Source organism: Leuresthes tenuis, unplaced genomic scaffold (genome assembly GCF_036924035.1).
Source record: "Leuresthes tenuis unplaced genomic scaffold, fLeuTen1.0.hap1 SCAF_8, whole genome shotgun sequence".
NCBI lineage: Eukaryota > Metazoa > Chordata > Actinopteri > Atheriniformes > Atherinopsidae > Leuresthes > Leuresthes tenuis.
This window is the reverse complement of record NW_027325362.1, coordinates 31,496,270-31,509,752: the sequence shown is the minus strand read 5'-3', so window position 1 is coordinate 31,509,752 and position 13,483 is coordinate 31,496,270. Positions and strand designations below refer to the sequence as shown.

Below are 13,483 nucleotides of genomic sequence, written 5' to 3'. Positions count from 1 at the left end.
AACATAATTTGATATAACACAACAGAGCAGGAACAAAGGGATTTTTTGTTAATTAATCAATTAAGATGCTTTTTCATGATTGTTGGGGCTGTAAAGGCAGTTGTCTGTCACAGACGTGTGTTATGGCTGTGAAAGGGCTTGCTAATAAAAAGAGAGCTCAATTTAGCTTGATCTAAATGTACATCTTGAGTGTTCTTCCTCAACACGCAGGACTGTATTGTACAGGCTTTACGTTCATCTGCTGCAGATTAGGCAGCCGTTGCTGGTCCTCCACTGATAACTGTGACACTCTTTATGTGTGACCTGGTGTGCACTTTCCTCCATATAATTAAAAAGAAAGATAATTTTTTTAAACCTCTACAGGGTCCTTTCCCTGTAACGGCAGCCCGATGATCCTTTTTTTTTAAATTTCCCACTCAGCAGTTTTTGTTTTCTTCATGAGTCCACAAATAAAAAAAGATTCCAAATAAAACAGATCATATGTTCTCTCCTTTACCAACGTTTCAGTTTCACATTTGTTAAACTGTGCTTTTTATTTATTGTTTTTCTCATTATCGTGTCTGTTTAGTTGGTGCAGAATATGTTTTCATAATCAAATGACTAATTATTGAACTGTGCTACCATTCATGGCGAATGAATTACCGTAAAATCAGGTCTATGCATGTGTGTGTATAGTTTTATGTTGATGGAGATTCATAAAAAGATATGTTTACACACAGTTTTATGTATTGGGGGCCTTAGTAAGGACCAGATGATTTTTTTTGTGATAATCTTTTTTTATTATGCCCTGACATGTAAAACCAGCAGGTCTTTCCAACCTTCATTCAAGCCATGCCACCATTATTAAATGAGTCATTTTCACCTTTAAGATGTGGCTCACCATTGCTGCTCCTGTAGTGATGTTTTTCATTGATTTAAAATGAAAACATCCATAAACCACACTGCACACTGTGTTACGACCAGCTCAAAGTCACAACATAATAAGGAAAACCATACTGAGTATGATGGAAAAGAATAACATTTATTTACAACCAAAAAGAAGTGCAACACAAACAAAGGATGGGATCTTGTGTCAGGGAGTTGAGAGAGAAGGGGCGGAGGAAAGATCCGCTTATATAAGCCGCGCCCTCAGCCTCACAGGCATGATGAAGACGCTCTCTGAAAGCACTGACATAGTCCAACACATTCTGAGTAGGAGAAGCAACGCCAGTCATCTGCTCATGCAACAACTTCAGCGGTCCACGAACTGTGTGGCCAAATACCAGTTCTGCAGGACTGAAACCCAATGACTCCTGAACAGTCTCTCGAACAGCAAAAAGAAGAAATGGTATGCCCTCGTCCCATTCCTTACCAGTTTCAAGACAATAAGCACGCAACATAGTCTTAAGGGTTTGGTGGAAGCGCTCTAGTGCCCCCTGGCTCTCTGGATGGTAGGCGCTAGAGACATGATGTTTCACAGTCAACTCTTCTAATACCTGAGCAAGCACTTTTGACATAAAATTGGTACCCTGCTCTGTTTGAATAACCTTTGGCAACCCAAAAGTGGTACAGAATTTCATCAATTCTTTCACTACCACCTTGGCTTTAAGTGAACGCAGTGGAATTGCCTCAGGATATCGAGTTGCAGCTGGTGACCAGATTTTGATTTGGGTAATGGGCCAACACAATCAATGATTAGTCTCTCAAATGGCTCACCCATCACAGGGATAGGATGAAGTGAAGCCGGTGGGATCACTTGATTTGTTTTCCCAACCAACTGACATATGTGACATGAGTGGCAGTGTCTTGAAACATCTCTTTTCAAACCAGGCCAGAAGAAATGCTTCAATGTACGATAGTAAGTTTTAGCTATCCCTAGATGTCCAGACAAAACATTATCATGAGCTAAGCTCAATATCTGTGCACGGTAACCAGCAGGGACAACAATCTGGTATGCAGTATTACACCCACTGTCATCAGCTGAAGGAGCCCACTTACGCTTGAGAATCCCATCTTCACAGTAGTAAGCCACTTGAGAGGCAGTAATCTTATCTTTAGACAATGCTGCTGCTACACACTTGGCCAAGGAAGGATCGGCCTTCTGAGCCTCTATCAGCTGCTCCCTGCCAACCTTTACCTGAGTCTCCGACTCATCAGTCAAGGTGACAGGATGGTACAATGTAACCTCAACAGGATCACCTACAATGGAATCAATAGATTGTTTAGCTACAGTTAACTCAGAAGTGGCAGAGGAACCAGCAGACACAATCTCGACAGTTTCTTCATGTGGGGCACTAAACACTTCTGAAAGGTCTACTACATCCTCAACCTTTCTTGACTGAGCACGAGTTACAACACAAGCAGGAAACACTTTTGGCATCTGAGATAACTGATCACCTTTGTTAACAGACCTAGAGCTAACTGGGTTGTTCACAGCAATGGGCGTAGGGAACACCTCCCCACCAGCCAAATCATTACCCAGAATCATGTCCACTCCTTCTACAGGAAGTTCAGGGCAAATAGCCACTGTCACAGGGCCTGTAACCAAGCCAGACTGTAAATACACAACATGCAATGGGGCTTCAAACCAAGTCAGTCCACACCCCAAAGCATTTTCACCGGTAGAGGTTTCTTCATAGAGTGGCAATACTCCTTCCACCAACAGAGACTGAGCGGCTGCTGTATCTCTTAGGATACGAACTGGGACAAACTTCCCTAACTCAGAGGTGGTCACTAACCCCTCCATACGGAAAGGTGCAAAAAGGTCAGGCTCAGTGCTGTTCTCACTGGCCTCACTCAGCCCTTTCCCCAACCCAAGTCTGTCCTTAGTGAGCTGACTGAGACCATCTTCTCCCCCAGTCAGACGTGACACTGAAGCGAGCAATGCCACTGGCTTAGCAGGTTTCTGCTTCTTACTGAGAGCATGACAGTCAGCTATAACATGACCAGGCTTTTTACAGAAGAAACAAACTCTTAAAATTTCGAGAGCCAAAACTAGCAGGCTTTGTAGCAGAAACTAAAGAACCAGGACTGTTACTGCCAGCTTTAAAGCGAAAAGGACGAGGAGAAGCATAGTTCCTAGCTTCACAAGGTTTATCATTAAAAATTACTTTGTGAGCCAGGACATATTCGTCAGCAAGTACAGCGGCATCCCCAACTTTGGTTACACGCTGCTCACTCAGATAGGTGGCGACTGCTTCAGGAACAGTTTTTGAATTCTTCCAAAAGTACCAACTCACGAAGTTGCTCTTTGGTTTCAGCTTTTTGAGATGTGCACCACCTATTAAACAGAATTTCCTTCTCCCTAGCAAATTCTACAAAGGTCTGCTTGTCAACCTTACGACTACCTCTAAATCGCTGTCTATAGGCCTCTGGGACCAGCTCATAAGCCCGCAAGATGGCTGCTTTAACAATTTCATAGTCAGCACTTTGGGTGACTGTTAATGAAGAGTAGACCTCCTGTGCTTTACCAGTTAAGACACACTGCAGCAACAAGGTCCATACATCTTTTGGCCAGTCAAATGTGGTGGCTACCCGCTCAAAATGGGCAAAATATTTTTCCACCTCTTTCTCAGAGAAATAAGGGACTAAACTAATGTTCCTCCCAACATCAAACCGAGGGGAAGCAGAAGACGTACGAGAACTGGTACTCTGAGACTGCATCTCAAATGTCCTCATCTCCATCTCTTTCATTTTCTCCTCATGTACCAGCCGCAACCTCTCCATTTCCAACTTCCTCCCCTCTTCTCTGTCCTTTGTCTCAATTTCCAACTGTTTAATTTTGAACTGCAACTCCAACTCTTGCAAACAAACAGATTGAGCATCCTGAGTCTGCAACTGCACAGCCTCTGTCTTACCAGCAGACATCTTAACAGGATGACTTAAGTCTGAATCTTCAGACTCACTCAATAGCACCCCCTGCTGAACAAGAGCAGTGACTATTCTGGCTCTCAGCTCATCCTTCTTAAGAGGAATTGATGCAGTTTCAATGCAGTAGTGCTGTGCAATGGACATGAGCTGTGCCTTACTGTAATTAAAAAGCTGCTCTGTTGTAGGACCTTCAGTAAACCTCTCCAGGTCAAACTCCATAATGAGGTTGAAACAATAACTTTATGCAAAGATAAAGAGATGCCATTGAGGCCCAACCCGGTGCAACACAGTAACACTACCACACAGCAAGTGCTACCAAAACCAAGCACAGTAAATTACTACAAATCCTCCAACATCACACAATATCACACTTCCACAAAGAATTAAAGTATTTTATAACAACAAGCACAGTTAATGTCACCATCAGACTACACAATGCCAGAAATAAGCAATTAGAACTTACAAAGAACACACTAGGCTAAACCATAGCAGTTACTCCACAACTATTTCTCGCCACACAGTATAGAAATAGTATTACTACTGCCATGTCTACCTAAGCCAAAACCACTCAAATGCTGAAGTCTAATGCTCTTCTCCACTGAGAAGAAAGTGGATCACAATTGTAATCCCTACAAAAACCATGTGACCAACAAACAAAACCCACATTTCAAAACCCACATTTTCACATATGAGCATCAGGGTCACACATACCACTACAGCCTAGGATTTGACAAAATCTACTGCGCAAAACAAAACAAAATTGCTCTAACTCCCCATACTCACCCAACAAGGTTGCATATGGAAAACAAAGGCCAGCACATGCCACCACATGCTATCAATAGCTTTACCTAACCTATTCTAGAGTTTACCTGGTTCCCTCTCTATCTAAGACTGTTTACCTAACTTACTAGGACTCAACTAGTCTTCGTCGGCTTTCCTGGGCACGCCAGTGGCCACCCCAGGGTTACCGCTCAAAAACAACAAAGTGGTGATGGTCACACCAACACCCGCCGGCTGACTTAACCAGGCAAACTCTCAGAGAGAAAAAAACTCTACCTCACGTGGCAACACAAGCATGGACCTCCTAACAAACCAAAAAAAAAGGAAAACGTGGGTCTAGGGAAACAAAGCACTTACTCACCTACTCCAAACTAAACTTTGGATGAGCCCCCTTTATGTTACGACCAGCTCAAAGTCACAACATAATAAGGAAAACCATACTGAGTATGATGGAAAAGAATAACATTTATTTACAACCAAAAAGAAGTGCAACACAAACAAAGGATGGGATCTTGTGTCAGGGAGTTGAGAGAGAAGGGGCGGAGGAAAGATCCGCTTATATAAGCCGTGCCCTCAGCCATGCAGGTGCCCTCAATCATCTCTCAGGGAACTGCACCTTAAACATAGAGACATGGCAGACACATACAAAGAATGGCAACAAAAATATACAGTGACCTGTAACAACTGTCTGCTCTCCAGTAAACTTAACTGGTAAGGCTGGAGCTGGATTTAGCTGTGTTTTGATCTCTAAAGATGATGGGACAGAGCAGAAAGAATTGACATTAAACCTTCATTTGGTGACCAGAGACGTGACTTCAGGACCTTCTCGAGAACATGACTCCCTTAAAAATGGACAAAAAAAGATATAATACCTTACGATAAAAACATGCACCAGTTGGTATGAACTTAGTTAAGTTCATCTTTACAGCGTGAGAGACTCGGTGAGGTTTCACCTGTTAATACCTGCTGTGAATGACACTTGTCGGTCATTCATTTTCTTTGCTGCTGATTCTCTTTTGTCAGTTTGAAAAACTGACAAAAAAAAAGAAAGATCGTTTAAAATGATTTGTCTGGTCAGTGTTTAATAGTTTCTTTGTGAAGTTTGGGGAGCAGATCTTTTTGTCCATCCAGAAACTTGTCATATAACTCATTTGACTGAGTGCGTCTGATTTTCTCTGAATTTGGACTCTCATCAGCCATTTGCAGTCAATGTATAGGCAGCAGACATATGGCACAGATAGAAAGAAAGAAGACTGTAGATTTTTACAGCAAAACTAGTGTCCTTTAATCAAGCAGTTGGCTTCGTGTTCCTCGTTTGGTGGCTGAAGGCGGTGGGAGCCAAGCTGCTCCCTGGTATAACTGCCAGGATGTGGATCTTAAAAGACTTCCATAAAAGCTCTTTCCGGACGACTCATTGGCAGCAGTGCAGCTCTTTAGGAAGTGCATTGTTCCATTTCCCGTCTGACAGTCACAGCCACTGAAGCTTGGCCTCAGATGAGTTTGGCAAAAGAAATGGCAGAGATGGTTTTCACTTGCTAAAGTAAAGAATAGCTTCTTCTCTCTAAACACCTTACAATGATGCTGATATCAGAAGCAATCAACTCCTCACCTCTACGGTTCTGGTAATTTATGTAAATATAAGTCATATTTTGAGATAGCGTCTGATCTTTTTTCTGTGACAGCTGATAAGTGATATGATTATAATCTCGGCCTGCATTCTTTTTCTTCCAGGTGATTTGGGTGTGCAATAATTGCCGGAAGCAGCAGGAGATCCTGACCAAGCCAGGTGACTGGTTCACTGGTCCGTCTGGAAAGCCCACTGGGCTGGGTTCAGCTGTCAGTGAGCCGTCTGTGTGCCAAACTCCTGGGGATAAGAAGCTGCGATCTCACTCCCAAGCACCCACCGCTACAATCAAAGACCCCAGCCGGCTGAGCGCACCCGGGGCTGTACCTGGCACGGATGTTCGATCACTTAGCGAGCCACCACGAGACACGTAAGATGAAGGAAACCAACACAGCTTAATTTGATCTTTCAATGAAGGTGCATGAGAGAGAACTGTGTGAAACTTAGCAGATGTTGAATGCACAACATTGTTGGCAGTTCTTTTAAAGTTATGAATACTTATGTGGCGAGTGTAAAGGCATATTATAAAAGATGTGATCAACCTTCACCTTACAAAAACTTACATTGTGCGACCTGTTGTTTATTAGAAGGCTGCTGCCTAATTTCCAACTGGGCACAAGTCAAGGAAAACATTGAATCGCACCTCAAGTTTAAACAATTTGCCATAAAAAATCATTTTAGTCAGATCTGATATTAACCAAGTCTTCACATCAAGGTCATGGATTGGTTTTGTTGTAATTTTTTTTTACAACAAAACAACACTACTAAAAGAATGGTAGGTTATTCCAAAAGTTCAAAAAGAATTTTAAAGAATGCTACTCTACCAGTTTAGTGTCTGACAATGCGTACAAGGCTCTTGTTTGCTGCCTTAAAGGAATGGTGCAGCCATTCAGTACGGTGCCTCCAGAAAACTGGAGCTTTTTCTAAGCACAGGAAACAACAGAAAATGATGCAGGGAGAGAAAAAGCTATGAAATCCCTGGATCCTACAAATCCCATAATGCAGCACTATCTTCTTCACATCTGCTGTTCTTGGCCGATGCTCATATCTTTCGATGCAAGTCATTTGCGTCCTTCATCCAGTGATGGATTTTTGAAAGCCTTTTTTTCGTCATTTTCTTCCACTACATTGGAAATATTTTACCATATCTATCTAATAATAAACGTACAAGAAATCACCAAACTGAAGTCCCAAGAGCCACTGCCGACCTTTTTTGTCTTTAAATTTGCTTTGTTATTATTACTACTATATTACTATTATTATTATTGTTAATATTATTAGTTTGCTTGTTATTATTGATAGTTTGTGCCATTCCCATATGATGGACTGTGGGAATGTCTTTTCACTTGTATCCTTCTAACAGTGGACACCAGTGTAAAACACACACAAACACACACGTTAAAAGTAGCAGCCACAAAATGCAGTAAAGTGTCCGTCAGTGCAAAATTAATGAAAATACAAACAGATGTAATGATGAGCTGTCCTTCTTCGTATTTATAATGGATTTCAGAGTCCCTGCTGACAAAACAATCTACTTAGAGAATTCATCTCAAGGTTTTGGAGTTCATAATGGTCATGAAAAAACTCTTAGTTGTTCACTACTTCGTTATTCATGGCCACATAGCAGCAAAACTACATAGATACAAATGTTAGTCTGCAAACATTAGCTGGTGATTTTAGAATATACAGCCTAAGTAACAGTGAAAATGTGATTTGAAGCCCTGTTTTTTCATGAACAGCATCAGATTGAATTTTTTCCCATTGTCTCCCACATGTTCGTTGCTTCTCAGGAGAAATGGGCGGGGAGGTGGAGGAGCAGGTCGGGGAGAGCGGCGATCAGGTCAGCCCAGGCTGCAAACCCAGGTCTCCATGGATCGGGAACTCCGGGGGGATTCCAGGGAGCGCAGGGAAAGCCGGCGGCTGGCAAAGGGACGGTCTTTGGAGCACGATCCCGTTGGAGGAGGTGGAGGTGTAAGATGGACAGAGGAGGGGGCATATCACCACATGGACCACAGTGGGGCTCCCCCTCGACAAGGAGGGCCTTTCCCTCCTGGAGGCAGGGGACAACCTGTGCTGACGCAGGGTCATGGTATTGGGGCAGGGCGAGGGGAGGTCGGGGACGCTGCTCGACCTGGACAGAGGACGGCGGGTGGGGTTGGTGGGCTGCATGAACACACTCTATCAAAGCAAGCCCCTCCCCCTGAACTAAGAGAACCTCCTGGTTCGGGCCCTGGCTCAGTCAACGGCCAGGGACCCGGAGTCAGACGGACCAAACGGGATAAGGCTGAGAGCATGCTGCGCAACGATTCACTGAGCTCCGACCAATCAGAATCTCTGCGGCCGCCTCCTCCGCGGCCCTACAAGTCCAAACGAGGGCTGGGGGCTGGAGGGAAGAGACAAACCAGCGTCAGCAGTTCAGAGGAGGAGGGAGGTACCACGCCTGAGTACAGCAGCTGTGAGGATGCTGAGATTGAAAGTGTCAGCGAAAGAGGTGAGAGAATATTAGTCCTTATATTCTGTTTATGCAGGAATGAAAATGACTGACACCTGTATGTTCATTTATTTGTTCATGCATCCATCACATGACACGTCTGAGGCAGTGATCCATCCTGCACACTGCTTTATTACAGCTCTTTATGCTGTTTCTGCACAGGACTATGTTTAAACGCTGACGATATGAAGAGCTGCTGTTTTTCATGTTCAAATGAGATATTTCTATGGTATTATCACACCCCAAATTACCCAAAAATGCCTTCTTGTTGTATGTTCGTTGTTCACAATAGGTAAAACTGCTCCTAAAAAACCTGGTAATAAGGGGAAATAGTGTACTTTTTTAATACTGTGTATGGAGTGCTAAAACCAATCCACTTTAGCGTCAGCCTTTTGTCAGCGTTCTGATCGGAGTGCTTGAGTTACATCATCTGGTTGTTGTCTTATTGTTTTCCAGGGTATTTTTTTGTTCTCATCTCGATCCATTGGTTTTATTGGTTTTGTGCCCACAACATGTGTGCATGTCAGTGTGTGTGTCTGTGATGGGACAGTTTGGCCCCTATTACTGACAGGGTTGACCCTCTTTGGCATCTCATGGCAGTCTATGCCCCCAAGCATGAAAACACACAAGTCTACCCTCTGACTATGTCATGTCTAAGCTTGGTTGAGTCATTTCCTGCTAACCATTAGAGCCATTCAGGATTCCACTGTATGTTTGTTTGTATAGAAAATAGAATAAAAATTATGTATAAATAAGCATAGTTCGGAGTGAATATTTCACATATTTTCACCATCAGTCCCATTTTGTTGCTATCGTCAGTTTCAGCTGCCAGGGACCAGCCTATCATAGCTTCTGCCTCAGACCACTTCTCAATCAACTTAACAGCGGACCCTTATGGCACCCCTTACACCTTTGTCGAATCGTATCAGATTGTTTTTATTCACTCCTGGAAATGCCCCACCTTTTAGGGAAATGGGGATGAACACCAAGAGCAAAACTTTTAAGATGAATGGGCACTGATTACTGATTTGTTATTGGGAAAAAGGTTTTTTTAAATGACAAAACAAGGATTTAAAAAAAAAAAAAATCACCAAGTCAAAGTCATGGTTCACAACTCTTCTTTTCCGTTATATGACGCCTCATGGCGACGCACAGTCACTGCCTTATAACCTTCACAGTCCAGAACAAAAACACTGTATCTGACTGTAGCCAAGCTCGTGTTGCATTGAAGCTTCACTTTCACCGGAAGCTGACATCGATTCAGTGAGGTGTGTTCTTTGAAGCAGAGTTTGTACACCAGGCGCTGTGACATCCATCAAGTGAAGGTTTTGGATGAGTGTTCTGTCAGGCCAAGTTTTAAACACATCGCTGCGGCTGTGAGACGCCGTTGCCTTTTTTAGCTCGAGACTGAGACCAGGTCAGCTCTGAGATGTGGTTGCTGGCAGCTGAGAGGCATCCAGGCTCATAAATCATTGTTAGATCAGTGCAGGAAAAAAACATACACTTGAATATAGAGGCACTTGCAGTTCAGTAGATTTCTCTTTTGTTAAATGCAAATATCCTTCAACACACACACATACACACTGCATACTCTCACTCTGATAGGACAGAAGAAAGGAAGAAACAACACAATATGTGAACTTTGACTCTTTTCTGCTGTGTAACCTCTTAACGGCATCCAAATTCCTCAAGAAATGAGAAAGCTTTGAATATTTCTGGGGCGGGCTAGTGTTTATACTAGTAGTACACATATAATACTTGTATATCCCCCCCGCCAAAAAGGTTATATGGCTGGTTCAGTTTATCTATTTGTTACTTGGATCAATAGGAAAGTAAAGGTTTTACATGGAGATTTTCCTGGAGATTAGTCATGGTCCAAGAAAGGATTAAGTTTTGGGATTTGGCAGAAGGTGTCACAGTCTGCCCTATCACCTTATGTTATATCACAGTTTGTTTAATCATGTTTTGTTCAAGTCATGTTTTTTCCCCTGTCACGTTCAGTTCACTCACGTCACCTGTGTAATTGTTCACAGCTGCACCTCATGTCACTGATCACTCCCCTCACAGTATTTAGCTTCCTGGTTTACTTTGATTCATTGCAGAATCCTCACTAACCTTTCATGCCACAGCTACGATTGTCAAGTCAGGGTTTTTGCCACCATAGCCACAGTATTTTTCATAGTCTTGTTAACCATAGTTATTTATCCATAGTATTGTCTTGTTTCGTCATCGCTAAGTATTTTTGATCCGGCTCTGCCGCGCTTTGTTTTTGCCTTTGCTCCCTGTTCATGTTTTGTTTGGAATAAACCTTTTTTGGAACTAAAAGAGCTGCATCTGGGTCCTACCTTCCCATCGAAACTGACAGAAGAAACTGTCTGGGAGGGAGTGAGAGCCATCCACCATGAGGCGTTGGTGGAATTGTTCGGCGCAGATTCGGAGCAGGAGTCGTACGCTCTCCGCATGCTCCTCATCTCCCCATTTGTCTCTCTCGCTCCGTCTCCCGACATCGCCGCTGCGGCCCAGCCCGCTGAGATCGCCGCTGCGGCCCAGCCCGCTGAGATCGCCGTTCCGACCCAGCCCGCTGAGATCGCCGCTCCGGCCCAGCCCGCTGAGATCGCCGCTCCGGCCTCGCCCACGCCTGATCCGGCCGTCCCACCGGATTCCACACCTCTGCCGGTCGTCCCGCCGGGTTCCACGCCGGATCCGGCCGTCCCGCCGGGTTCCACGCCTGATCCGGCCGTCCCGCCGGGTTCCACGCCTGTTCCGGCCGTCCCGCCGGATTCCACGCCTGTTCCGGCCGTCCCGCCGGATTCCACGCCTGTTCCGGCCGTCCCGCCGGATTCCACGCCTGTTCCGGCCGTCCCGCCGGATTCCACGCCTGTTCCGGCCATCCCGCCGGTTTCCACGCCTCTGCCGGCCGTCCCGCCGGTTCCCACGCCTCTGCCGACCGTCCTGCCGGATTCCACGCCTGATCCGTCAGAGTCCCACCCACCCCATTTTGGGAACGTCTGGGAGCCGTTCCTTGAGGGGGGGGCTATGGGCGTTGCCGGGGGTGGGTTGGGTGGGCAACACCTGGACTTGGCCGCCTATGGAAGCCCAGGTGGGCAAGACCTTGTCGTCGCCATCGCCCACAGGAGCCCGAGTGGGCTCATGGTCCTGGCCCATGGAGGCTCGGGCGACCTCGCGCCGTCGCCGGTGGGAGCCCGGGCGGACTCACCGCCGCTTGGCGCCAGTGGGGACTCTGGTAGCTCCGCAGCGGACTTCACCTCGCCTCACTGCCCTGAAGGGATGGCCGGGTCACCGGAGGTCGGGCCGCCCACCGGACGGCCTCCGGCGCTGGGGATCGGGACCCGGGGTTAGGCCCTTCAGAGCCCCTCCCTCCCACCCTCGTTGGATGTCTGGGAGCCATCCTTGAAGGGGGGGGCTCTGTCACAGTCTGCCCTATCACCTTATGTTATATCAAAGTTTGTTTAATCATGTTTTGTTCAAGTCATGTTTTTTCCCCTGTCACGTTCAGTTCACTCACGTCACCTGTCTAATTGTTCACACCTGCACCTCATGTCACTGATCACTCCCCTCACAGTATTTAGTTTCCTGGTTTACTTTGATTCATTGCAGAATCCTCACTAACCTTTCATGCCACAGCTACGATTGTCAAGTCAGGGTTTTTGCCACCATAGCGACAGTATTTTTCATAGTCTTGTTAACCATAGTTATTTATCCATAGTATTGTCTTGTTTCGTCATCGCTAAGTATTTTTGATCCGGCTCTGCCGCGCTTTGTTTTTGCCTTTGCTCCCTGTTCATGTTTTGTTTGGAATTTTTCTTCTACAAAACTGTTTGAATTATGTAATTTCAAACTGTTCTTTTTGCGCTGTTTTAGTACTATGGTGTAATACTTTTTGTAAAAGGTGTGATCACATGACACATTTGATTAGGTCTTGTCTTTCTTTGGTCTTTGGAACTGTTTTTACTTTTAGAGTGAAAAAAGGGGAGGAAAAAAGAGTTTTTTTTTTTTTTTTTCTCCCCCCCATCTGTTTGGTGGAGAAACTTCCAAATCCAGTGGCAAACCAGCTTATTTTAGACTTCGGCATCATCCAGGCACAGCTTATAAATCAGACCAAGACTAAACTGCAGCATTTGTGTTTTCATTTAGTGTATACATACATGAAAAAAAGGACAAAGATGGCAAATCACCTACTGCTATACAATAGTGTTACAAGTTTGATCATTATATTATAGTCCTAATTTGTAAAATGGCTTATGTTGTATCCCTATTGTATTAGTTGCTTTTTATTCCCTTTCTTTCATTTCTTCTTTTTTGAAGAAAGTTTTATTGAGGTCGAGGTCTTATTTGCTAGAGTGACCTAAGTAGAAAGAGGTACAGGTATAGCCGCATGTATATGTTGATGACACATTCATTCTAGACACACAAATAATCTGTCATAAATGTTAGGCGCCAACTATGTTGAAGCAATGTATCAGGCTATTAGGGTTTGAAAACTCATACCATCTTATGTGCTGTGGACCACGTGGCTGCCCTGACCTTGTATCGATTCCTTTTCTTTCCTGTCATCCGTGTAATTACAGAAACACAGGAACACATGCTCTGTGTGGACATGTGGGCGTCCCACAGCACTGGGTTATGTGCCTGGTCAAGTTCTGAAGTTGAGACCTGTGTTTTCTATCAGCAGAGCGTTTGCTTTGAGATTACATAATGTCACTATATTTTGTCACTTC

At 44.6% G+C, this 13,483-nt stretch overlaps 2 protein-coding genes across 9 annotated transcripts in view; one reads left to right on the top strand and one right to left on the bottom strand.

Annotated features, from left to right (window-relative positions):
- The window catches only part of LOC140313410 (uncharacterized), a 435,793-nt gene that overhangs the window by 120,157 nt on the left and 302,153 nt on the right, over window positions 1–13,483 (bottom strand). The gene's annotated exons all lie outside the window — the stretch shown is intronic.
- rims1a (regulating synaptic membrane exocytosis 1a) overlaps window positions 1–13,483 on the top strand; it is a 113,587-nt gene that overhangs the window by 52,629 nt on the left and 47,475 nt on the right. For all 8 annotated transcript variants that reach the window (XM_072391495.1, XM_072391500.1, XM_072391496.1 and 5 more), the window contains exons 5-6: window positions 6,361–6,623; window positions 8,044–8,744. In XM_072391495.1, the coding sequence (XP_072247596.1) occupies window positions 6,361–6,623; window positions 8,044–8,744 (964 nt within the window). The remainder of the gene's footprint in view (window positions 1–6,360; window positions 6,624–8,043; window positions 8,745–13,483) is intronic.